Below are 27,769 nucleotides of genomic sequence, written 5' to 3'. Positions count from 1 at the left end.
GGCCACATATTAATTATTATTATTATTATTATTATTTATTATTATAGCGCCATTTATTCCATGGCGCTTTACATGTGAGGAGGGGTATACATAATAAAAACAAGTACAATAATCTTGACCGATACAAGTCACAACTGGAACAGGAGGAGAGAGGACCCTGCCCGCGAGGGCTCACAATCTACAAGGGATGGGTGAGGATACAGTAGGTGAGGATAGAGCTGGTCGTGCAGCAGTTTGGTCGATTGGTGGTTACTGCAGGTTGTAGGCTTGTCGGAAGAGGTGGGTCTTCAGGTTCTTTTTGAAGGTTTCGATGGTAGGCGAGAGTCTGATATGTTGTGGTAGAGAGTTCCAGAGTAGGGGGGATGCACGAGAGAAATCTTGTATGCGATTGTGTGAAGAGGAGATAAGAGGGGAGTAGAGAAGGAGGTCTTGTGAGGATCGGAGGTTGCGTGCAGGAAAGTACCGGGAGACGAGGTCACAGATGTATGGAGGAGACAGGGTGTGGATGGCTTTGTATGTCATGGTTAGGCTTTTGTACTGGAGTCTCTGGGTAATGGGGAGCCAGTGAAGGGATTGACAGAGGGGAGAGGCCGGGGAATAGCGGGGGGACAGGTGGATTAGTCGGGCAGCAGAGTTTAGAATAGATTGGAGGGGTGCGAGAGTGTTAGAGGGGAGGCCACAGAGCAGGAGGTTACAGTAGTCGAGGCGGGAGATGATGAGGGCATGGACTAGGGTTTTTGCAGATTCTTGGTTTAGGAATGTACGGATCCGTGAAATTTTTTTGAGTTGGAGGCGGCAGGAAGTGGAAAGGGTTTGGATATGTGGTTTGAGGGAGAGATCAGTGTCAAGGATTACCCCAAGACAGCGGGCTTGTGGGACTGGGGAGAGTGGGCAGCCGTTTACTGTAATGGATAGGTTCGTTGGGGAGGTCGCGTGAGATGGGGGAAAGATGATGAATTCTGTTTTAATGTACATAAGTAATAATTAGTAAAAAGCGCACAAGTAATGGGATAAAAGAAAAGTAATGTTAAGCTTCGTCAGTAGCTGTTCACTTGCTGATGAAAGTATGGAGAAAACTAAAGGTGGCCACATGTTAAAAAATGACACCAAAACTAGAGAGCTCAGCAAAGACTAGTGTACATGTACAGGTAGACAACTATCGTGTGTATAGGAAGCGCCTAAAGGGCCCTATACACGAGTGATAGTCATAGTCTGAACAATGGATCAACCGATCGTTCAGCCAGCAGCTAACTCTGCTCACTCCTCCATATACATGAACGATCGCTCTGCCGAATGCTCCTGTGTTTTCTATGAGAGGGTCTCTGCCAGACTCCTTCAGTGGAGGTTTATCACACCGAGAACACTTTGATTGGCAGTCTGCAATTGATGAAAGGTGGTTATTTTCCTGATGAAGAAGTAACTAATACTTTGAAACATGTTGAATAAACCACTATTCTTTAATAAACTTCTGAACTGACGTCTTCATACTATCAACAGCATGGAATCACTCCACAGATATTCTTATGACATCTGTCTAATGGTGGACATACACCTCAGAAAAATATCGTTTGAACACTTGTTCAGCCAAGAGCTATTCCTCTTATGTCCCCATGCAGTGTCAAGCTGAACATGTCCAGTATGTGTTCTCAGTGGCATATATGGAAAACGTCTCAGTCTGAGATCTGTGACTTATTTCCCTCATGTTGAAAATGCATCTGCCACTGGGTGAGATTCGGGACCTCCTATATCACGGTGATCAGGCTAGATGAGTTGATGTGATCAGCATTGCCAAATCTTATCTACAGTACACTGGTTGTCGCACTATACCCAATGTGGCAGGCCATCATGGATGGGGATTAGTTACACCATGGACAGGACTGGCGTTAGGGGCATGCAGACCAGGCAGCCGCCTAGGGTCCCTGCTCCTCCAGGGGCCCCAAGTCAGTGGTGTGCTGTTAATAGTGGCACACCACACGGCCTCTATAGGGCCCCTGAGTAAGAGGGGCCCAGCACTGCCCCCCCTTACCCACAATAACGCACATTCAAATTATCAGCATAAGCAATGATGGAGGAGAGAGCGTCATGTGACACTCCCTCTACCATCACTCTCCCTCTGACTCAGCATATGCCAGCAGGGGAGCTGATGAGATGATGAGCAGGGAAACAAGGAGGAGAGGTAAGTATTGTGAAGTATTGTGTGTGTGCTTGTGTGTGTATTTGTGTGTCTGCTGCACGATACTGAGTGTGTGGGGACTGTACTATACTGTGTTGTGTGTGTCTGCTGCACTATACTGTATGTGTGGGGGTGCTGCATTATACTGTGTGTGAGGGGGCTGCACTATACTGTGTATGCGGGGGGCTGCATTATACTGTGAGGGGGCTGCATTATACTGTGGGGATCTGCACTATACTCTGAGGGGGTTGCTTTATACTCTGAGGGGGCTGCATTATACTGTGTGTGGGGGCTGCATTATACTCTGCGGGGGCCTAATTATAATGTGTGTGAGGGGCTGCATTATACTTTGAGAGGGCTGTATTATAATGTGTGGGGGCTGCATTATACTCTGAGAGGGCTGCATTATAATGTGTGAGGGGCTGCATTATACTTTGAGAGGGCTGCATTATAATGTGTGGGGGCTGCATTATACTCTGAGAGGGCTGCATTATAATGTGTGGGGGCTGCATTATACTCTGAGAGGGATGCATTATATTCTGAGAGTTGCTGCATTATTCTCTATGAGGTGACTGCATTATACTCTATGATAAGGGCTGCAGTGTACTCTGAGGGGGACTGCAATATAGTCTATCAAGGACCATGGGGAGTGCGTTTTACTATATGTATTATTTGGGACCTGCATTATACTGTATCGATGAATATCTGAACCAATGATTCTTCCTCAGCTGGAGTAAGAGTAGCTGCACATGGTCAGTAAATGATGCGGGTTGGACGCTGCATACTTGTGCAGCATCCAGACATTACAGCATGTGGCGCATCTCTCCAGACCACAGTCATGTCTATTTACCTTGTGGAGACACAAGTCTCTGAAAGATAAATTTCACCCATACAATGTATTGGACGCCGTGAATCCGCACAGTTCAGTGAACACGGAGGATTCACCTGTGTTCAATAGCCGGCAGTGGACATGTGCTGTGTCCAAAGTGCTGCCAATTACTGAACGTGTGCACCTACCCTAAACAGGCTGGGAAACAAGAGTTGAACAACTTCAATATTGTCGATTGCACTCGTTTAACGGCTTGAACTCAGCGCAGGTAAATACAGCAGAAATGTTTCTATGTGATGGTGCAATATGTAAGCATTTGGGGCCCCACTTTAAACTTTTGCCCAGGGCCCCACTTTGTCTAAAAGTGACCCTGACCAGGGATGTGCCTTTTGGTTGTGTAGCAGTTTCAGTACAGTTTTCCACAGTGACTTTAATTGAGAAAAATTACAGTTTTCTATTAACATTTTCCTAAAGTTGCTTCTTTAATGGCTACAATATGTACAATACTGGGCGCATCCAATCTCTCCACTTTTCAGATCATCTGGAATAATATGCCTAGGACATGGCCCACGCAGCACAAACATTAAAGTCCCACACAAGAGTTTAATCTAGAGTTTGCACAAGTGGAATCTTTTACATTTCATGGATTACCCATCGCCGGGAAACTAGGGTTTCCTGTACTGAAATTAAGAACGTTCATTACCTTGAAGCCGCTGATGAATGTGGTTTTGCCTGCATCACGCAACGTTTCATTTACCCACTGTACAATGGTCCTGTCATCAATCTTCTCACCCTCTCCAAGATCGGACAGCACATTTAATGTATACCTAATAGAGGGTTAGTGGAAGAAATCAGTACGGCAGGCTCGTCATTCAATTCTCTCGTTGTGACAGTATACCAAGGAAAACTCATTTTGTTCAGTTTCTCCAATGAGACAGTTTACATTTTGTATCAAGGTTTCCACTTCTGATGGTTAATTGGATATTTATTTTTTTAGATTTTTGTGCTTTATTACTTAGTTGAATAGTTGACTCATCAAAAAATCCCTATAAAGTCAACTGAAAGATTAACTGAACACAATCTTCAGAGACAGCAATGGAATAATTTAGAGAAATATTTTGTAGAAGGAAAGGAATATTTCCCTATGACACATTAGCTGGATGATCCCCTTACAGCTTATAGCCTTTTTCTAAATGCAGCTACCAGGATACCGGGTAATTATCCACTCAGATTTTGTATCGCTCGATATAGTTATTTTAGCTAGAACTTAAATGTAGATCTGGGCTAACCACTCACTTCTAATTTTCACTTTTTTAATCACAGAGAAGCATAAAAATTTTTAGAAATATGTCAGTTTTAGGTTTGTAACCACAAATATAAAAAATAAACTCACAAGCACCTCCAAACAGAAAAAGGAAAGTAGATAGACATAGTTTTTTCATATTTACTCTGCAGTTCCATGCTGTATATCTTTATCACTTTTCACGGCTTATGTAACATTTTTCACTCTACAATGTCCTTATGCCCTCTAGTGGAGTGATCTGTTTGATTCATCGTTTTTTCATTATAATTTCGTCATTACGGCCTGTGAAATTGCAAGGAGGAAAAAAAATCGGCACGTCCATCCAACAGTAAATAAAATATATCAAAAATGTATTGGAAAAATCTTTAAAAACATGGATTCCAAGGATATAAAAGCCTGACACTTTTCTGGCATCCAAGCGCCATTAGTCCTATGACTAAGGGAGCTTGGATGCCAGAATCGCGTCAGGTTTTTATAACTTTGGAATCCATGTTTTTAAAGATTTTCCTATAAATTTTTTATATATTTTATTTATTGTTGGATGGATGTGCTGATTTTTTTCCTCCTTATAATTTCATTACTTGGCTGAACTTCACCAGTGGGACAGGCACCCTCCGTACGGATTTCAACCTCCAGCATTGGACTGCAAGGTGTGCTGAGCTCAATATCCCCCTCTCCCCTCCCATTACAGCCTGTGGTTACCCCTTAGATCCCGGTCATTACAGTCTGAAACTCAACATATGTAATAAAATGAGAATTCAGAGCCATGACACCTCTTTACAAACATATATTTATTCTTGCTGCATATTTTCCCCTATATCCTCCATTTCTCATCCAGTATTTATGTTACATGCTGATGGCTATTCTGCTGTGAATACACACCATGGTACTGTGCAGTCAGAACATATTCTACATTTTGGTTAATATATGTACTTGTTTTTTTTTTACAAAATATCCATCTAAAGGCTGGGATCCCATTATAGCGAAACACATCCGAAGCGAGTGCATCGGATGCGATATGCTAATGACCCTCCTGCTCTGCAGAGCAGCTCAGGCACCGCTCAGTGCAATATGAGCGGCAGTTGTAACAACGTCCTGGCAATGACTGATAGCCGGCTTTAATCATCGAGGGCGAACATACCCTGTGCACCCTGGACCTTACTTTTATCATGGGATTCAGTGTGTTAGATCATATGGAAAACTATCCGCTAAGTAATCTTTTCCAAATATATTGCCAATTTTTCACTCCTGATGAACCTGTGAAAGGGGAAACGCGTCGAGTGGTATGATAATTTTTTTTTGCATGTCCCCATGGCAAGGAGCCTTTCTATGCTTAGTATTAAAGGGAACCTGTCACCAGGCTTGGTCGATACGAGTTACGGCCACCCCCTTTCAGGACTGATATACAGCTTTCTATAATGCTGTATATCTGCCCCCGATCCGACCTATAAGAGAAGAAAAATAACTTTTATTATACTTACATGCGGGGAGGTCCGGTCCGAGGGGTGTCGCTCTTTTGGTCCGGTGCCTTCCATCTTCTTGTGCTGCTGTCCTCCTTCTTGGTCCATGTGGATGTTGCTGCATCATCCACACAGTCTGCTCGGCATTACGCTCCTGCGCAGGTGTACTTATCTACCCAGTTGAGGGCAGAGCAAAGTACTGCAGTGCGCACGCGCTGTGTCTCTGTGACCTTTCCGATGCCTGCACACTGCAGTTTGCTCTGTACTCAACAGGGCAGATAAGTATGCCGGCGCAGGAGCGCGGTGCCGAGGAGATTGTGTGGATGACGTAGGAGCGCATCATCCACATAAAGCAAGGAGGACTGCGATCGTAAGAAGATGGAAGGCGCCAGACCAAGGCCTGTGACACCCCTGAGATCAGACGGCCCCGCAGGTGAGTATAATGAAAGTTATTTTTCAGTTCTTCCAGGTCGGGTTGGAGGCAGACATACAGCATTATAGAATGCTGTATATCAGCCCTGAAAGGCGGTGGCCGCATCTAATATTGGCTTAACCTGGTGATAGGTTCCCTTTAAGACTTCCACTGAACAAATGCCAATATCGTGACATGTAAGATCCATTGCCATGGGATTATAATCTAATCTCGTATTCTGCTGTTACATATTGGAGGAACTAGTTGACTTTTATCTATTAGATTTTCTATTAAAGAAGTTATTTGTGCATCTAAGTTTCTACTGCTGTACTGCCTGTTCCTGGCCACTGTTCCTCACTTATATTACCCTTTTATCTGCTTGGGGAATAATATTGGTTGTTTAACAACTTTGTTATCTATCCCATCACTCAGTGTCCAATAGGGCCAGATGGGTCTGCCGTCGGTGAGCGGGGGTGCCACTTTCACTGTCAGGCAGAGGAGGAATGGTGGTTATAAATTCTCCCTGCTTTGCTTTTTGGTCAGATGACTAATAAGACTATATGGAGCCACAATTATTTATTATATCTATAGTGATGTGAAAAAGTGTTTGCCCCCTTCCTGATTTCCTATTCTTTTGCATGTTCGTCACACGTAAATGTTTCAGATCACCATACAAATGTAAATATTAGGCAGAGATAACACAAGTAATCACAAAATGCAGTTTTTAAATGAAAGTCTTTAACACTAAGGGAAAAAGAAATCCAAATCCACAGGAACCTGTGTGAAAAAAGTGATTGTCCCCCCCTTTAAAACATAAATTAACTGTGGTTATTACATCTTAGGGAAGCTGAATTTGAATTCCCTAGCCACACCCAGGTCTGATTGCTGTCACACCTGTCCTCAATCAAGAATTAAATTAAATAGGACCTGCCTGACAAAGTGAAGTAAACCAAAAGTTTCTCAAGGCTAGACATTATGCCGCGATCCATAGAAATTCTGGAACAAATGAGAAACAAAGGAATTGAGATTTATCAGTCTAGAAAAGGAAACAAAGCCATTTCTAAAGCTTTGGGACTCCATTGAACTACAGTGAGAACCATTATCCACAAATGGCAAAAACATGGAACAGTGGTGAACCTTCCCAGGAGTGGCCGGCCGACAAAAATTACCTCAAGAGCGTAGCGACAACTCATTCAAGAGGTCACAAAAGACCCCACAACAACATACAAAGAACTGCATTCCGCACTTGCCTCAGTTAAAGTCAGTGTTATTACTCCTCCATAAGAAAGAGACTGGGCAAAAATGGCCTGCATGGCAGAGTTCCAAGATGAAACCAATGCAGAGTAATAAGAAAATAAAGACTTGTCTCAGTTTTGCAAGATAACATCTTGATGATCACCAAGACTTTTGGGAGAATACTTTGTGGACTGATGAGAAAAAAATTGAACTTTTTGGAAGATGTATGTCCCATTACACCTAAAGAATCATAGCATTTCAGAAAAGGAACATCATACCAACAGTAAAATATGGTGGAGGTATTGTGATGGTCTGGAGCTGTTTTGCTGCTTCAGGACCTTGAAGACTTGCTTTGGTAATTGGAACCATGAATTCTGCTGTCTACCAAAAAATCCTGCTGAAGAAGAATGTCCGGCCACCTGTTCGTGACCTTAAGTTGACGCTCACTTGAGTTATATAGCAGGACAATGATCCAAAACACACCAGCAAGTCCACCTCTGAATGGCTTAAGAAAAACAAAATTAAGGCTTTGGAGTAGTGATGAGCGAGTATGCTCATTGCTCGAGTTTCTCTGAGCATGCTCAGGTGGTCTCCGAGTATTTTGACGTGCTCGGAGATTTAGTTTATGTCAACGCAGCTGCATGATTTGCGGCTGCTAGATAGCTTGAATACATGTAGGGATTGCCTGTTTGTTAGGAAATCCCCACATGTATTCAGGCTGTCTAGCAGTAGGAAATCAAGCAGCTGCGGTGACAGAAACTAAATCTCCGAGCACGCTGAAATACTCGGGGACCACCCGAGCATGCTCAAAGAAACTCGTGTAATGAGCATACTCGCTCATCACTACTTTGGAGTGGCCTAGTCAAAGTCCTGACCTTAACCCAATTGAGATGTTGTGGCATGACCTTAAAAAGGTGGTTCATGCTTGGAAACCCTCCAATGTGGCTGAATGACAACAATTCTACAATGTTGAGTGGGCCAAAATTCCTCTAGAGCGTTGTAAAACACTCATTGCCAGTTATCACAAACGCTTGATTGTAGTTATTGCTGCTAAGGGTGGCCCAACCAGTTATTCGGGATAGAGCACAATCACTTTTTCACACAGGGCCCTGTAGGTTTGGGTTTCTTTTTCCCTTAAAAATAAAGACCTGCAGTTAGAAATTGAATTTTGTGTTTACTTGTGTTATCTTTGTATAATATTTTAATTTGTTTGATGAGCTGAAACATTTCAGTGTGAAAAACATATAAAAGAATAGGAAATTAGAAAGGGGCAAATACTTTTTTCACACAATTGTATATTGAGATATTAGTGCTCAATCAGGCTTTGTGATAACTTGTTTTTGCTAGATGCACTTTATCTAGCTTGGTAATATCAACTAATCTGACCTGACAGTTTGTCTACTGACCCCATCTATCACTTAGTGTATGGGACAGTTTGATTGTACAAGATGCACTTGGTACTGATTTGGCAACATCTTGGTTATTATTTACATGGCCTGTCCATCTATCGATTGACCCCATTGATTTAGGGCCAGAAGGGCCAGCTGTCGGTGCACTTGGTATTTCATTTTGCTTTGGTAATTAAATTTGGATAACAGTTTTACTCTAAAACTGTTTATTGACCCCATCACTTCAGGGCCTTGCAGGGTAAGCCGCCGTTGAGTGGGTGTGCCATTTGCTTTTTAGGGTGTAAACCTCCGCGGCAAGTCAGGGACAGGGCAGCAGTTTACAGGGTCAGGCACTGTCCCCCGGCCTTTTTCTCATCTGTGTTGTGTGTTTAGATATTTTTTGGTGGTGGTGGTTTTTTTATATTCACATATTAGATGGGTTGCTTTTAATGAATCAACAAAAGCTATATATTTTATTATATCATATCATATAAATACACAGTCTTTACAGTGAATTTCATGTTCTAGTTGCTTGAACTATAGTACCTCAAAACTGTGAATAGCCAACTCTAATACTGAGTAAGCTGTCAGTGCTGGGGCATGATTACAGCCATCTCTCACTCTGCACTGCCAGCTGCACCCCTGTCACTGAAAGCCCAAGGCTTTCGGGAGGAATTAAATTAATTTCCTCCCAGCAGCGGGGCTCTCAGTGTGACGGCTGCACAACTGTAGAACGTTATTAACTTGCAGATTTACTTGATATCTGTATAATTATAGTGTTTTTTTGTACATGATAGGTTCCCTTTAACAGTTAATTTCACAATGTTATATGTATGTTATGAATAAAATTTACAAAACATATAAGATAAGGTCAATACTAGAGTTGAGCAAAAAGATTCACAAGACCCTGATCCATCAGGCACGTATGCAGTCTGTGACCTATCTGATGGCATGCCTCTTGACTACTAGGTCCAGGGCTAAATTGTTATTGTGGTGTCTTGCATGCATGAAGTCACTCCTGTGCATGCTAATCAGAATGAGTGTCAGGTATGCCGCCAGGTAAGAGGAGGTGTGCAGGGCTCAACATACTACCAACATGGATGCTGGTCCAGGGTCCTATGAATCTTTATACTCAATTCAAGCTGGTACTGAGTGTAGTTTCCATTCACAAATGTGGGTATATACTTACCTCCTCATTAGCTGCCAGACTAGGGCCAGTGTGAGTGTGCGGTTCCCTTCATGTAGGTCATTGCCACATATACCAACTAAAGAGAACTTTGCTTTGTGCTTTCCCAAGTCTATGGCATAATTACAATTCTCAATCTAGAAAAATGAATACATACATAAATGAGTACTAGAAAATGGAACAAAAATAATCTAAAGTTTTGAGAGGTGTAAACATATTATTTTATAACCAAGGCAATAGTAAAACTTGGAACTTGTGGACCCCAATAACAAACTTGTAACATAGTCTTCTTACCTACCAAGTGCCACTTATAATAATGTGTATTCATATGTGGCAGAGGCCCTAAGTCATCAAGGACCTATGTCCCAGAAATAGCTACAGTCATGGCCATAAGTGTTGGCACCCTTGAAATTGTTCTAGAAAATGAAGTATTTCTCTTAGAAAATTATTGCAATTACACATGTTTTGTTATACACATGTTTATTTACTGTGTGTATTGGAACAACCCCAAAAAATTAGGAAAAAAGGCAAGTTAGACATAATTAAATACGAAAACCCCAAAATGGGCCGGACAAAGTTGTTAGCTCACTCAACTTAATATTTGGTTGTACACCCTTTGGAATAAATAACTGCAATCAGTCACTTCCTATAATCATCAACTAACGTCTCATGTATTTGAAGATGCCTTCTCACAGCAAAAATTTTAAGATCTCTCCACAGCTTGCAATTTGTTACCATCTTTTCAGTTAGCCATTAAAAGGTATCAACCACTGAGGACTCTCAATTCTAAATATTTTTCAGTTATTCAACGGAATTTAGATCCAGACCCATTGCTGGCCAATTTGCCCTTTTTTCTGTGTTTTTTTTTTTTTGCGTTGCTCCAATACACAGAAAGGAAATAAATATGTGTATAACAAAACATATGTAATTGCAATAATTTTCTTGGAGAAATACTTCACTTTCTGGAACAATTCAAGAGTGCCAACACTTCCAGTCATAACCGTATGCCCCTGGTATTACATTGTACTTGAAAGTACAGAAATGTTTTCTACTAAGACAGAGCACTAAAGTGTCAACCAATCTTAACCAAAAATGTACTGTACAAAATAATATACTTGTAACAGAAAGTTCCCACAATATTATAATATTATGCGACATTAAAGAAGTCCCAATAACACAGAACTATTTAGTTTGCCACTTCGAGAGGATGACTATGTAAGGAGGTGGCAGGGACCCTCGGTTGCTCCCTCTCTCCTTTTCTGTATGTGGTCCCCCATGCGGTGCCCCGCCTGTGGGTTATGCATAAATGTGTACTGTATTGCACTGTTCACTATATATATGTATTAATGTAATGTTGATTAATAGTTAGAAACACCGCTCTACAAGTGACTGGACAGAGTTACCTACTAACTCAATTAACTCAAAATTTTTAAAATTTTGCAATTTTCCAACTTTGAATTTTTATGCAATTAAATCACAGTGATATGTCACACAAAATACTTAATAAGTAACATTTCCCACATGTCTACTTTACATCAGCACAATTTTGGAACCAACATTTTTTTTTGTTAGGAAGTTATAAGGGTTAAAAGTTGACCAGCAATTTCTCATTTTTACAACACCATTTTTTTTAGGGGACCACATCTCATTTGAAGTCATTTTGAGGGGTCTATATGATAGAAAATACCCAAGTTTGACACCATTCTAAAAACTGCACCCCTCAAGGTGCTCAAAACCACATTCAAGAAGTTTATTAACCCTTCAGGTGTTTCACAGGAATTTTTGAAAAGTTTAAATAAAAATGAACATTTAACCTTTTTTTGTTTTATTTTACCAAGGGTAACAGGAGAAAATAGACCCCAAAAAATGTTGTACAATTTGTCCTGAGTACGCCAATACCCCATATGTGGGGGTAAACCACTGTTTGGGCGCATGACACAGCTCAGAAGCGAAGGAGCGCCATTTGACTTTTCAAGTGTTTCACTACAGTTTATAACGCAGAGCCGTGCAAATAAAAAATATTTTTTTTCCACAAAAATTATTTTTTAGCCCCCAGTTTTGTATTTTGTCAAGGGTAACAGGAGAAATTGGACCCCAAAAGTTGTTCTCCAATGTGTCCTGAGTACACTGATACCCCATATGTTGGAGTAAACCCCTGTTTGGGCGCACTGGAGAGCTCGGAAGGGAAGGAGCACCGTTTTACTTTTTCAACGCAGAATTGGCTGGAATTGAGATCGGACGCCATGTCGCGTTTGGAGAGCCCCCGATGTGCCTAAACAGTGAAAACCCCCCAACTATAACTGAAACCCTAATCCAGACACACCCTTAACCCTAATCCCAACCCTATTCCCAACCGTAAATGTAATCCAAACCCTAACCCTAACTTTAGCCCCAACCCTAACCCTAACTTTAGCCCCAACCCTAACTGTAGCCTTAACCCTAGCCCCAACCCTAACCCCAGCCCTAACCCTAGCCCTAACCCTAGCCCTAACCCTAATGGGAAAATGGAAATAAATACATTTTTTATTTTTTGTTATTTTTCCCTAACTAAGCGGGTGATGAAGGGGGTTTGATTTACTTTTATAGCGGGTGTTTTAGCGGATTTTTATGATTGGCAGCCGTCACACACTGAAAGACGCTTTTTATTGCAAAAAATATTTTTTGCATTACCACATTTTGAGAGCTATAATTTTTCCATATTTGAGTCCACAGAGTCATGTGAGGTCTTGTTTTTTTGTGGGACGAGTTGACGTTTTTATTGGTAACATGTTCGGGCACGGGAGATTTTTTGATCGCTTTTTATTCCGATTTTTGTGAGGCAGAATGACCAAAAACCAGCTATTCATGAATTTCTTTTGGGGGAGGCGTTCATACCGTTCCGCGTAAAATTAATAAAGCAGTTTTATTCTTCGGGTCAGTACGATTACAGCGATACCTCATTTATATCATTTTTTAATGTTTTGGCGCTTTTATATAATAAAAACTATTTTATAGAAAAAATAATTATTTTGGCATCACTTTATTCTGAGGACTATAGCTTTTTAATTTTTTCGCTGATGATGCTGTATGGTGGCACGTTTTTTGCGGGACAAGATGACGTTTTCAGTGGTACCATGGTTATTTATATCCGTCTTTTTGATTGTGTGTTATTCCACTTTTTGTTTGGTGGTATGAGAATAAAGCGTTGTTTTTTGCCTCGTTTTTTTTTTTTTTTTTACGGTGTTCACTGAAGGGGTTAACTAGTGATATAGTTTTATAGGTGGGGATGTTACGGACGCGGCGATACTAAATATGTGTACTTTTATTGTTTGATTTTTTTTTTATTTAGATAAAAAAATGTATTTATGGGAATAATATATTTTTTTTTCTTTATTTAGGATTTTTTTTTTCTTTTTTTTTTTTTACACATGTGGAAATTTTTTTTTTTACTTTTTTACTTTGTCCCAGGGGGGACATCACAGATCGCTGATCTGACAGTTTGCACAGCACTCTGTCAGATCAGCGATCTGACTTACAGTGCTGCAGGCTTACCAGCGCCTGCTCTGAGCAGGCACTTGGTAAGCCACCTCCCTCCCTGCAGGACCCTGATGCCGTGGCCATTTTGGATCCAGGCCTGCTGCAGGGAGGAGAGGTAAGAGACCCTCGCAGCAACGCCATCACATCGCGTTGCTCCGGGGGTCTCAGGGAAGCTTGCAGGGAGCCCCCTCCCTGCGCGATGCTTCCCTGTACCGCCGGCACACCACGATCATGTTTGATCGCGGTGTGCCAGGAGTTAATGTGCCGGTGGCGGTCCGTGACCGCTCCTAGCACATCGTGTCGGATGTCAGCTGCGATAGGCAGCTGACACCCAGCCGCGATCGGCCGCGCTCCCCCCCGTGAGCGCGGCCGATCCCGCTGGACGTACTATTCCGTCCTTGGGAATTAGGGCCCACCCCAGAAAGGGGTTAATGATATCTGCCTTCACATCTTCGGTAGCTTTGTAGTATAGTGTCTTGTTGACAGTTTAATCTATTCGCCCAATCACAACAGTTACATGTCAGGCAGATGTTATAGATTTTACAAGATAATAAACTGTATGCCAAGTTGGAGAAGTGTGTATTCGCTATACAAGAGGTTCAATTGTCGGGTTTCCTATTGTCAGCCACAGGTTTCTGCATGGCTCCTGATAAGCTACGAGTCATTCTGGAATGGGACCTCCCATAAAATCTAAAAGTATTACAACATTTTTGGGGGTTCACAAACTATTATTGGAAATTTAGCTGAAACTTCTCATCTATTGTCAAACCCCCTCAATGACATGACTATAAAAGTTACGGACATCTCGAGGTGGTCCAACTGTGCTCGGAAGGCATTTTCTTCTTTGAGGAGGTGTGAATTCCACTGCGCGGGTACTCATCCAACCCGATGCTTCGTAACCATTTATTGTTGATGTTGATGCTTCCGGGGTGGGGGTCGAGGCTGTATTGTCTGTTGTGAACTCTATTTTTAGGCTCCCTCTAGTGGTCACAAGCGGTACTGTGTAGTGTTGTCTTCTGCAGGTTGGCTGCATCAGCTGGTTCGTTATCCTTGGTTCGTTTCCTATTTAACTCACCTGGATACTCAGTTCCTTGCCTGCTATCAATGTATTCAGTGCTCTTCAGATTCCTTGTGATTACCTTGCTCCCAGCCTCTCCAAGACAAGCTAAGTTTTTGTCCGTTCATTTTTTGATTATCAGCATTCATCATGTTTCTTGTCCAGCTTGCTAAGATGTGATCTCCTCGCTTGCTGGTTGCTCTAGGGGACTGAGTTTCTCCCCCCACACCGTTAGTTGGTGCGGGGGTTCTTGAAATCTCAGTGTGGATATTTTGTTAGGGTTTTTTACTGACCGCACAGACCCCTTACTATTTTCTGCTATCTAGTATTAGTGGGCCTCATTTGCTGAATCTGTTTTCACCCCTGTGTATGTGCCTTCCTCTTACCTCACCGTTATTATTTGTTGGGGGCTTCTATATCTTTGGGGATTATTTCTCTGGAGGCAAGAGAGGTCTTTCTTCCCCTCTTGGTGCAGGATTTTTTTTTGTGGCCAAGAAGGACGGTTCTTTGAGACCTTGTATAGATTATCGTCTTCTGAATAAAATCACAGTCAAATTTCAGTATCCTTTGCCACTATTGTCTGATTTGTTTGCTCGGATTAAGGGTGCCAGTTGGTTCACTAAGATAGATCTCCGTGGTGCGTATCACCTTGTGAGCATTAAGCAGGGAGATGAATGGAAAACAGCATTTAATACGCCCGAAGGCCATTTTGAGTACTTAGTGATGCCTTTTGGACTCTCTAATGCTCCTTCTGTGTTTCAGTCCTTCATGCATGACATCTTCCGAGAATATCTGGATAAATTTATGATTATTTATCTGGATGACATTTTGGTCTTTTCTGATGATTGGGAGTCCCATGTGAAGCAGGTCAGGATGGTGTTTCAGGTCCTGCGTGCTAATGCTTTATTTGTGAAGGGCTCAAAATGCCTCTTCGGAGTACAGAAGGTCTCCTTTTTGGGTTTTATTTTTTCTCCTTCTACTGTGGAGATGGACCCAGTCAAGGTCCAGGCTATTCATGACTGGACTCAGCCTACGTCTGTTAAGAGTCTTCAGAAGTTCTTGGGTTTTGCTAATTTTTACCGTCGTTTCATCACTAATTTTTCTAGCGTGGTTAAACCTTTGACGGATTTGACCAAGAAGGGTTCTGATGTGACTAATTGGTCTCCTGCGGCCGTGGAGGCCTTTCGGGAACTGAAGCACCGGTTTTCTTCAGCTCCAGTCTTATGTCAACCAGATGTCTCTCTCCCCTTCCAAGTCGAGGTTGATGCTTCTGAGATTGGAGCAGGGGCTGTTTTGTCGCAGAGTAGCTCTGATGGCTCTGTGATGAAGCCATGTGCTTTCTTTTCAAGAAAGTTTTCGCCTGCCGAGCAGAATTATGATGTTGGTAATCGGGAGTTGTTGGCTATGAAGTGGGCATTTGAGGAGTGGCGGCATTGGCTCGAAGGAGCTAAACATCGTGTGGTGGTCTTGACTGATCACAAAAACCTGATTTACCTCGAATCTGCTAAGCGCCTGAATCCTAGACAGGCTCGTTGATCGCTGTTTTTCTCCCGTTTCAACTTTGTGGTCTCATACCTGCCTGGTTCAAAGAACGTGAAGGCTGATGCACTTTCTAGGAGTTTTGTGCCTGACTCTCCGGGAGTTTCTGAGCCGGCTGGTATTCTCAGAGAGGGAGTGATTTTGTCTGCCATTTCCCCAGATTTGCGACGAGTGCTGCAGAAATTTCAGGCGGATAGACCTGACCGTTGTCCACCAGAGAGACTGTTTGTTCCGGATAGATGGACCAGCAGAGTTATTTTCGAGGTTCATTCTTCGGTGTTGGCGGGTCATCCTGGGATTTTTGGTACCAGAGATTTGGTGGCTAGGTCCTTCTGGTGGCCTTCCTTGTCGCGGGATGTGCGTTCCTTTGTGCAGTCTTATGGGATTTGTGCTCGTGCTAAGCCTTGCTGTTCTCGTGCCAGCGGTTTACTTTTGCCTTTGCCTGTCCCGAAGAGGCCTTGGACGCACATTTCCATGGATTTTATTTCGGATCTTCCAGTATCTCAGAAAATGTCTGTCATCTGGGTGGTGTGTGATCGTTTTTCCAAGATGGTCCATTTGGTGCCCTTGCCTAAGTTGCCTTCCTCCTCCGATTTGGTTCCTCTATTTTTTCAGAATGTGGTTCGCTTGCACGGCATTCCTGAAAATATTGTGTCTGATAGAGGATCCCAGTTTGTGTCCAGGTTTTGGCGGACTTTTTGTGCTAAGATGGGCATTGATTTATCTTTTTCGTCAGCCTTCCATCCTCAGACTAATGGCCAAACCGAGCGAACTAATCAGACGTTGGAAACTTATTTGAGATGTTTTGTTTCTGCTGATCAGGATGATTGGGTGACTTTTTTGCCATTGGCCGAGTTTGCCCTTAATAATCGGGCTAGTTCTGCTACTTTGGTTTCGCCTTTTTTCTGCAATTCTGGTTTCCATCCTCGTTTTTCCTCGGGTCAGGTTGAGTCTTCTGACTGTCCTGGGGTGGATTCTGTGGTGGATAGGTTGCAGCAGATTTGGAACCATGTGGTGGACAATTTGAGGTTGTCACAGGAGAAGGCTCAGCGCTTTGCCAACCGCCGCCGCGGTGTGGGTCCCCGACTTCGTGTTGGGGATTTGGTGTGGCTGTCTTCTCGGTATGTTCCTATGAAGGTCTCCTCTCCTAAATTCAAGCCTCGCTTCATTGGTCCTTATAAGATCTTGGAAATCCTTAACCCGGTGTCTTTTCGTTTGGATCTCCCAGCATCGTTTGCCATTCATAATGTGTTCCATAGGTCTTTGTTGCGGAGGTATGTGGTACCTGTGGTTCCTTCTGTTGACCCTCCTGCTCCGGTGCTGGTCGAGGGTGAATTGGAGTACGTGGTGGAGAAGATTTTGGATTCTCGTATCTCTAGACGGAGGCTTCAGTATTTGGTGAAGTGGAAGGGCTATGGTCAGGAGGATAATTCCTGGGTTGTCGCCTCTGATGTTCATGCGGCCGATTTGGTTCGTGCCTTCCACGCGGCTCATCCTGATCGCCCTGGGGGTCTTGATGAGGGTTCGGTGACCCCTCCTCAAGGGGGGGGGTACTGTTGTGAACTCTATTTTTAGGCTCCCTCTAGTGGTCACAAGCGGTACTGTGTAGTGTTGTCTTCTGCAGGTTGGCTGCATCAGCTGGTTCGTTATCCTTGGTTCGTTTCCTATTTAACTCACCTGGATACTCAGTTCCTTGCCTGCTATCAATGTATTCAGTGCTCTTCAGATTCCTTGTTATTACCTTGCTCCCAGCCTCTCCAAGACAAGCTAAGTTTTTGTCCGTTCATTTTTTGATTATCAGCATTCATCATGTTTCTTGTCCAGCTTGCTAAGATGTGATCTCCTCGCTTGCTGGTTGCTCTAGGGGACTGAGTTTCTCCCCCCACACCGTTAGTTGGTGTGGGGGTTCTTGAAATCTCAGTGTGGATATTTTGTTAGGGTTTTTTACTGACCGCACAGACCCCTTACTATTTTCTGCTATCTAGTATTAGTGGGCCTCATTTGCTGAATCTGTTTTCACCCCTGTGTATGTGCCTTCCTCTTACCTCATTGTTATTATTTGTTGGGGGCTTCTATATCTTTGGGGATTATTTCTCTGGAGGCAAGACAGGTCTTTCTTTCTCTCTAGGGGTAGATAGTTCCTCAGGCTGGCTCGAGACGTCTAGGATTTTTTAGGCACGTTCACCGGCTACTTCTAGTGTGTTTGGATAGGTTCAGATTTGCGGTTAGTCCAGTTTGCCACCTCCCTAGAGCTTGTCCTATGTTTGTTACTTAGCTGGAGTAATTCGTGATCCTCAACCACTAAGGATCGTAACAATTGTCTCAATGGACATCCCTTGGTAAGTGGCATCCATGTGCCTTCTTCTCCAAAAAGTTAACATTGACCGAAAGAAACTATGATGTAGGCAATAGGGAACTTTCACCATTAAGTTGGCATTTGAGGAATGGTGTCATTTTTTTGGAGGGGGCAGTTCATCCGGTCACAGTCATCACTGATCTCAAAAACTTAATGTACCTTGAATCCCAAGCAAGCAAGATGGTCTTTGTTTTTCACCAGGTTTCATTTTTTGGTCACTTACCGTCCTGAGATTAAGAACGTCAAAGACCAAGCTTTGTCTCGAAGTATCCCTGGAGGTGGGAGTTCTGATGATGCTGTTCCTATTTTACAAGAAGGGGTGGTCATCTCCTCAGAGTGTTCTGAAGTTGAGGGTGAGGTATTGAAGACTCAGGGGCAAGCCTCTGCTGGTCCTTCAAGGAAAAAGTTTTGTACCAGAACCTAAAAATTATAGAGGCACATCATAACTCGGCTTTGGCTGGTCACCCAGATAGTAAGGCAACCTTGGACCTCTTTTCCTCATTGTTTTTCAGTTGCCAAGGTTGCGTAAGGCTGTAGTTTACTTTGTGTCCTCATGTAGTGTATGTGCGCATTCCAAGACCCTGCAAACTCGTCCTTCAGGGGCTCTTTTACTATTAACCATTCCTGACCGTCCATAAACTCATTTATGTATTTCAATACGGATCTTCCTTCGTCCTCTGATAAAACGATTATCCTAGTCATGGTGAATAGGCTTAGTAAAATGTAACACTTTACTGCTTTACTTACTCTCCCTAATGTCAAGACACTGGTTCAGGTGTTTGTAGCTGAGATCGTGATGCTTCACAGGGTTTCCATCCCATGTGTTGTCAGATCGTGAGACACAATTAGTATCTACATTTTGGAGGATGTTTTATTCCTGTTTAGGAACGCAACCATCCTTTTTCTCAGTGTTTCATTCTCAAACTAATGGTCAGACTCCTAAATCAAATTTTGGAGACATAGCTCAGATAGATGTTTTGTGTCAGATAACCAGAATAACCACCTTGCTCCTAGCAACCAGGAAAAGGATTGCGGCAGGAAGAAGGGACATAAGAGTGCAGCAAAGGCCAGACACATGTTGGTGGTAGGGGACTATAATTAAGAGGACAGAAAGGATCATCTGCTGCCGAGACTGTGAATGCCGCACAGTGTGTGTTGTTTGCCGGGTGCTCGGATAGATTGGATAGACAGATTGCTGGGAGGGGCTGAAAAAAAACAGTAATCATGGTAAACATCGGTACCAATGACAAAATTGGAGAGAGGTTGAAGGTCCTTAAAAACGATCACAGGGAACTAGGGGAGAAGCTGAAGGCCAGGACCTCCAAGGTGGTGTATTCAGAAATACTGCCAGTGCCACAAGCATCACTAGAAAGACAGCGGAAGCTTAGGGAGATAAATAAGTGGCTTAAAAATTGGTGAAGGAAGGGTTTGGGTTCATGGAGAACTGGGCAGACTTCTCAGTCGGCTACAGGCTCTATGGTAGGGACGGGTCGAACCTCAATGGGATGGGTGCAGCTGTGCTTGGGGAGAAAATGGGCAGAAGGATGGAGGAGCTTTTAAACTAGGATCTGGGGGAGGGTAGATGTGCTAAAAAGGGGATAGATAGACTAGATAGAGAGACTGAGAAATATGGAGTCAATGAGGATTTAGGTGGGCTGGGACATGCAAGGAACATAGGAAGGTGAGAAGGAGTAATAAATATGCTTGCCTCAAGTCACAGAGTGACAATAGGCTGATGCAAAAGATAGGGCACTCTGCATGGTTAGTACATAGTAGCACCTCCTTTTGGAAGTATCACAGCTTGTAAATGCTTTTTGTAGCCAGCCGAGAGCCTTTCAATTTTTGTTTGATAGATTTTCATCCATTCTTCCTTGGAAAATTCTTTCAGTTCTGTGAGATTACTGGGTCGTCTTGCATGCACTGCTATTTTGAGGTCTAGCTATAGATTTTTAATGATGGTGTTATGTTTGCATCAATAATTTGTTGTAATTTAAATGAATCCATTCTTCCCTCTACCCATGAAATGTTCCCAGTGCCGTTGGCTGCAACACAACCCCAAAATATGATTGATCCACCCCCATGCTTAATGGTTGGCGAGATGTTCTTATTGTGAAATTCTGTGCCCTTTTTTCTCCATACATACCTTTGATCATTTTGGACGCTGAATTTTATGGTGAGGGTGCAGGAGAAGTTTTCTTTTGATGATTCTTCCATGAAAGCCATATTTGCGCAGGTGACTCAAAAGAAGAACAATGTACCGCAACTCCAGAGCCTGCTAAATCATTTGAAAGTCTTTTGCAGTCAATCAGGATTTCAGATTTGCCTCTCTAGCAATCCTACAAGCAGCTCTCACTGAAATTTTGCTTGGTCTTACAGACCAAATCTTATCCTCCACTGTTACAGCTAACTGACATTTATTAATTATATTTCAAACTTAGGAAAGGGCAACTTGAAAATGTTTTGCTATCTTCATATAGCCTTCTCCTGCTTTGTGGGCCTCCACCATTTTCATTTTCAGAGTTCTAGGTAGCTGCTTAGAAGAACCAATGGTTGCTGTATTTAGGCACAAAGTTAAAGAAGCCTAGGTTTTTATAAAGCTGGGAAATTTGCATCACCTGGCCTTTCCTAACATTGATAGTGAACAAGCCATAACCCTAACAGACTAATTAAGGTCTGAAACCTTGGTCAAAGTTATTTTTTTCTTTTTTGTAAGTTTTAAAGTGTAAAAACTGACTATATAACATAGTAACAAGCCGTATATACTCGAGTATAAGCCGACCCGAGTATAAGCCGACCCCCCCTAATTTTGGCACAAAAAACTGGGAAAACTTAATGACTCGAGTATAAGCCTAAGATGGAAAATGCAGCAGCACCGGTAAATGTCAAAAGTAAAAAATAGATACCAATAAAATTAAAATTAATTGAGACATCAGTAGGTTAATTGTTTTTGAATATCCATATTGAATCAGGAGCCTCATATAATGCTCCATAAAGTTTATGATGGCCCCATAAGATGCTCCATATTAAAATATGCCCCATATAATCCTGCATAAAGGTTAATCATGGCCCATAAAATGCTCCATAGACACATTTGCCCAATATAATGCTGCAGAAATTTGATTTTGGCCCCATAAAATGCTGCATACAGACCCTGGCCCCATGTAATGCTCCACAAACGTTAATTATGGCCCCATAAGATGCTCCATAAAGATATTTGCGCCATATAGTGCTGCACAAACGTTGATTATGGCCCCATAAGATGCTCCATAAAGATATCTGCGCCATATAGTGCTGCACAAACGTTGATTATGGCCCACAAGATGCTCCATAAAGATATTTGCCCCATATAATCCTGCACAAACATTGATTATGGCCCCATAAGATGCTCCATACAGACACTTGCCCCATATAGTACTGCACAAACGTTGATTATGGCCCCATACAGACACTTGCCCCATATAGTGCTGCGCAAACATTATGGCCCCATAAGATGCTCCATACAGACACTTGCCCCATTTGCTGTTGCTGCAATAAAAAAAAAATCACATACTCACCTCTCCGTCGCTCAGGCCCCCGGCACTTTCAATATTCACCTGACTTCGTTCCGGCGCCGCTCCATCTTCATGTCATCACGCCCTGTGACCTGAATGTCAATGCAGAGGACGCTGAAGATGGAGCGGCGCCGGAATGAGGAGCAGGTGAATATCGCGCAGCGCTGCGCTCCCCTCCCCGTTATACTCACCTGCTCCTGGCGCGGTGCAGTCCCTGCTTCCCCAGCGCCGCAGCTTCTTCCTGTATTGAGCGGTCATCGTTACCGCTTATTACAGTAATGAATATGTGGCTCCACCCCTATGGGAGGTGGAGCCGCATATTCATTACTGTAATGAGCGGTACCATGTGACAGCTCAGAGTACAGGGAAGCAGGGACCTGCAGGGACCGCGCCAAGAGTAGGTGAGTATAATTTGACAGCCCCCGCTCCCCCTCCCCTGCCAACCCCTGGGTATGACTCGAGTAAAAGATAAGAGGGGGACTTTCAACCCAAAACAATGGGCTGAAAATCTCGGCTTATACTCGAGTATATACGGTAGTTATCAAGGCTGAAGAAGACATTTGTCCATCCAGTTCAGCCTATATTCCATCAGAATAAATCCCCAGATCTACGTCCTTCTAAAGAACCTAATAACTGTAAGATACAATATTGTTACGCTCCAGGAAGACATCCAGGCCTCTCTTGAACCCCTCGACTGAGTTCGCCATCACCACCTCCTCAGGCAAGGAATTCCAGATTCTCACTGCCCTAACAGTAAAGAATCTTCTTCTATGTACAGTACAGACCAAAGGTTTGGACACACCTTATCATTTAAAGACTTTTCTGTATTTTCAGGACTATGAAAATTGTACATTCACACTGAAGGTATCAAAACTATGAATTAACACATGTGGAATTATATACTTAACAAAACAGTGTGAAACAACAGAAATTATGTCTTATATTCTAGGTTCTTCAAAGTAGCCACCTTTTACTTTGATGACTGCTTTGCACACTCTTGGCATTCTCTTGATGAGCTTCAAGAGGTAGTCACCGGGAATGGTTTTCAATTCACAGGTGTGCCCTGTCAGGATTAATGGTTTTCAATTCACAGGTGTGCCCTGTCAGGTTTAATAAGTGGTATTTCTTGCCTTATAAATGGGGTTGGGACCATCAGTTGTGTTGTGTAGAATTCTGGTGGATACACAGCTGATAGTTCTACTGAATAGACTGTTAGAATTTGTATTATGGCAAGAAATAAGCAGATAAGTAAAGAAAAACTTTGAAAGTGTCCCCAAGTTCAAAAACCATCGAGCGCTACAAAGAAACTGGCTCACATGACGACCGCCCCAGGAAAGGAAGACCAAGAGTCACCTCTGCTTCTGAGGATAGGTTTATCCGAGTCACCAGCCTCAGAAATCGCAGGTTAACAGCAGCTCAGATTATAGACCAGGTCAATACCACACAGAGTTCTAGCAGCAGACACATCTCTAAACAACTGTTAAGAGGAGATTTTGTGCAGCAGGCCTTCATGGTAAAATAGCTGCTAGGAAGCCACTGCTAAGGACAGGCAACAAGCAGAAGAGACTTGTTTGGGCTAAAGAACACAAGGAATGGACATTAGACAAGTGGAAATCTGTGCTTTGGTCTGATGAGTCCAAATTTGAGATTATTAGCTCCAACCACCTTGTCTTTGTGCGATGCAGAAAAGGTGAACGGATGGACTCTACATGCCTGGTTCCCACAGTGAAGCATGGAGGAGGAGGTATGATGGTGTGGGGGTGCTTTGCTGGTGACACTGTTGGGTATTTATTAAAAATTGAAGGCATACTGAACCAGCATGGCTACCACAGCATCTGGCAGCGGCATGCTATTCCTCCCGGTTTGCGTTTAGTAGGACCATCATTTATTTTTCAACAGGACAATAACCCCAAACCCACCTCCAGGCTGTGTAAGGGCTATTTGACCAAGGAGGAGAGTGATGGGGTGCTACGCCAGATGACCTGGCCTCCACAGTCACCAGACCTGAACCCAATCGAGATGGTTTGGGGTGAGCTGGACCGCAGAGTGAAGGCAAAAGGGCCAACAAGTGTTAAGCATCTCTGGTAACTCCTCCAAGATTGTTGGAAGAACATTCCCAGTGACTACCTCTTGAAGCTCATCAAGAGAATGCCAAGAGTGTGCAAAGCAGTCATCAAAGCAAAAGGTGGCTACTTTGAAGAACCTAGAATATAAGACATAACAAAAAAGTGTGAAACAACTGAAATTAAGTATATAATTCCACATGTGTTAATTCATAGTTTTGATGCCTTCAGTGTGAATGTACAATTTTCATAGTCATGAAAATACAGAAAAATCTTTAAACGAGAAGGTGTGTCCAAACTTTTGGTCTGTACTGTGTGTGTGTGTATATATATATATATATATATAAATATATATATATATATATATATATATATATATATATATATATATATATATAAAGCTGAATGTGTGTATGTATGCATGTATGTGTGTATGTCTGGGATTGGCATCTGCACCGTCGCAGCTACAGCCACATCATTTTGCCCAGTCACAGGTCTGGACCCCGTGAGCGTCATAGGCTATGTTGTGAGGTGAAACTTTAACCCCGCGCGTTCCAAATCACGAAACAATTTTGCCACTATCTACATAATGGGGAAAAAGTGAAAGGAAAAGTGTTGGAGGCAAATTGACAGCTGCCAGATGTGAACAAGGGGGACTTAAAGAATGAGAGCGATGGCGCCAAAGAGTATATACCGTACAGTTGCCAAGGTGGGGCCCCGACATGGGATACTCAACACACACGGGGATATGAACACACACACAAAATGCGCCACACACTACCATGTGCTTGAACACATATATCACCCTCAGCACACATTTCACTACACATACACCAACCTCGCCACATAAAAGTCGAAACACAAAAGTCGCCACTCAAAATTCGCCACATGCAAAACTCGGCTCACGCATAACTCGCCACACGTGCAAAACTCACCTCCTGGAAAACTTGCCACACGCAAAACTTGCACACACAGAAAAATTGCCACATGCACAAAAGTTGCAACACATGCAAAAGTTGCCTCACACAAAACTTGCACATACTCAAAACGCACGACACATAAAACTCGCCACGCGCAAAACTCACCATGCGCAAAGCTTGCTGCACACAACTTGCTACACTAACCTGTCACATGCAACTCGACACACAAAAAGTTGCTACACGCATGTCACCACACAAAACTCATCTTACAAAAGTCGCTACATGCATGTCGCCACACGCAACTCAACACACACAACTTGACACATGAAACTCGCCCTAAAACACACACAAGTCTGGTATTATCCTTCAAAAATAAAAATTTGATTAATAAGGAGACAAACTACAAGAGCAACAAATGTACCATATAGGAAATAAGGCAGCTGTCAGTCATATGACCTGTCTATTATGTGTATGTGTGAGCTAATATATACTGCCAGGGGGGAGGGCTTCCTATTGTCCTGTTGGCTGGGGATTTATCAGGCTGCCAATTTAGCTTACAAATACTGAGGTAAAAATACTGACCAAATAACGTGTGAACGAGGTCTAATACAGGAGGAGATGACATACAGATATATACTATATACAGGAGGAGATGAAATACAGGTACATACTATATACAGGAGGAGATGACTTACAGGTATATACTATATACAGGAGGAGATGATATACAGGTATATACTATATATAGGAGGAGATGACATACAGGTATATACTATATACAGGAGGAGATGACACATAGGTATATACAATATACAGGAGGAGATGGCATACAGCAGGTATATACTATATACAGGGGAGATGACATACAGGTATATACTATATACAAGAGATGACATACAGGTGTATACTATATATAAGGGAGATGACAAACATGTATATACTGAGGGGAAAATGAAAGGTGTGATGTGAAAATGAGAGGTGTGAGGTGAAAATGAGAGGTGTGAGGTGAAAATGAGAGGTGTGAGGTGAAAATGAAAAGGTGTGAGTGCAAAATGAGAGGAGTGAGGGAAAATAGTGAAGGGATCGGAAAATGACAGATGTGAGGTCGAAATGACAAGTGTTAGGGGGGAATGAGAGGAGTGAGGGGGGAATGAGAGGAGTGAGGGGGAAAATGAGAGGAGTGAGGGGGAAAATGAGAGGTGTGAGGGGAAAATGAGAGGTGTGAGGGGAAAATGAGAGGTGTGAGGGAGAAAATGAGAGATGTGAGGGGGAAAATGAAAGATGTGAGGGGGAAAATGAGAGGCGTAATGGGAAAATGAGAGAAGTGAGGTGCTAAATGAGAGGCGTGATGGGAAAATAAAAGAAGTGAGGTGCTATAACTATCCACAGTTATTTACTATACCCAGGCAACGCCGGGCTCTTTAGCTAGTCTATATATATATATTTAATCTTCAACTTGCCTGACTGTTCACAATAACAGTCGTTTTGATCGGGGAAGACCAAACTTTTACATGCCATTATGAAAAGAGAATAAACTGTACTTCTAAAGGCCAGCCATATACGTCATACAGTTGTCACCAAAATATTACACAATAATGAAAAATGAGCCATACACACACCTTCTTCATATGTCCACCAAGAGGTGAAAATGGGCTTTTATTTACACGACGCCAGTCGACCGGGACTCGTATTCGTTCATATAGCTGGAAAATTATCAGAGAATCACTAAAATCACTAGAACAAAAGAAAAAGAAAGTCTGGTCAAGTTCACATACATTAAGCACAGAACTATAACAATTCTATTCCACTGTCAAGACATGAAATAACAGTATAATACTCACCCAGGTTCTGCATATATATATAGACACAGTAAAGAAAAGCATTCATTACCTGTACATATGGTTTACATAAGGGTTCACACCAAGTGAATTCATCCAGTTGCGGAATGTCCTTTCCTCATTGGTTTCCCCTGTGTTCATGAATGATAAATAGCAATATATAACAATTATTAGGAATTAATAAGCCCTACCACCATGCACTTCAATTGGGCAGAGTGCCACTAGTGTTTCTACACAGCTTCTATAACATAAAACCTGAAATTATTAAGGGGGTTATCTGGGGGGGCTATTTTATTTTTTCTAATGTGGCTAAGAACTGACAGGAAGGTAGTTGTTAACTACCTACATGTTCTGCCCGGCACCAGCTCAGCCATCTTGGACCACTCTTGGTGCCAGTTCTGCTGCTTGATTTGACCTAACATCAACAGAGCAGCTCTTCCTTTTTCAGGCTTCTCTGTTGACAGGGCATGACTGCTGATGCTGACTACTATCCTATAATACAGTAGTGAAGAATCTTTTTTTCTGCCAAGGACCATTTGGATATTTATACTATCCTTCGGGGGCCGTACAAACTCCCCCCACAAAGTGCATCCTGACTCTGTCACTGGTTTCAGGACGTAATCTTTCATTGCATGTCCTTTAGTGTTCAGTAGTGAACACTGCATGTGTCTGCTAACAGAACTAGAATAAATAAATGAGATGGTTGTAATCAAAATAAAGCTCCCTGCCCAAGAATGCGGTGCCTGAGAATCTGCTCGGGGGCCTGATAAAAGGTTATCGAGGGCCGTAAATGGCCCTGGGGCCTGAGGTTCCCCACCCCTGCTATAATACAGTATATAGGGGATAATTCATAAGGGGTTTACACCAGAATTCTGGCCTAAAACCCCTTAATAAGTCACAAACTTTTTGCATAACTCGGAAGTTGCACACAAATATTGTAAC

The 27,769-nt window shown here is 42.7% G+C and overlaps 1 protein-coding gene across 3 annotated transcripts in view; it reads right to left on the bottom strand.

The window, feature by feature from the left end:
- Positions 1–27,769, bottom strand: part of PLS1 (plastin 1) — a 238,333-nt gene that overhangs the window by 38,923 nt on the left and 171,641 nt on the right. For all 3 annotated transcript variants that reach the window (XM_077290797.1, XM_077290796.1, XM_077290795.1), the window contains exons 11-14: positions 26,880–26,958; positions 26,609–26,723; positions 9,991–10,124; positions 3,706–3,829 (exon numbers count right to left, since the gene is read on the bottom strand). In XM_077290797.1, the coding sequence (XP_077146912.1) occupies positions 3,706–3,829; positions 9,991–10,124; positions 26,609–26,723; positions 26,880–26,958 (452 nt within the window). The remainder of the gene's footprint in view (positions 1–3,705; positions 3,830–9,990; positions 10,125–26,608; positions 26,724–26,879; positions 26,959–27,769) is intronic.

This window comes from Ranitomeya variabilis, chromosome 2 (genome assembly GCF_051348905.1).
Source record: "Ranitomeya variabilis isolate aRanVar5 chromosome 2, aRanVar5.hap1, whole genome shotgun sequence".
In the NCBI taxonomy this organism is placed as follows: Eukaryota; Metazoa; Chordata; class Amphibia; order Anura; family Dendrobatidae; genus Ranitomeya; species Ranitomeya variabilis.
The sequence above is the reverse complement of the archived record's forward strand: the minus strand, read 5'-3'. Positions and strand labels throughout refer to the sequence as shown.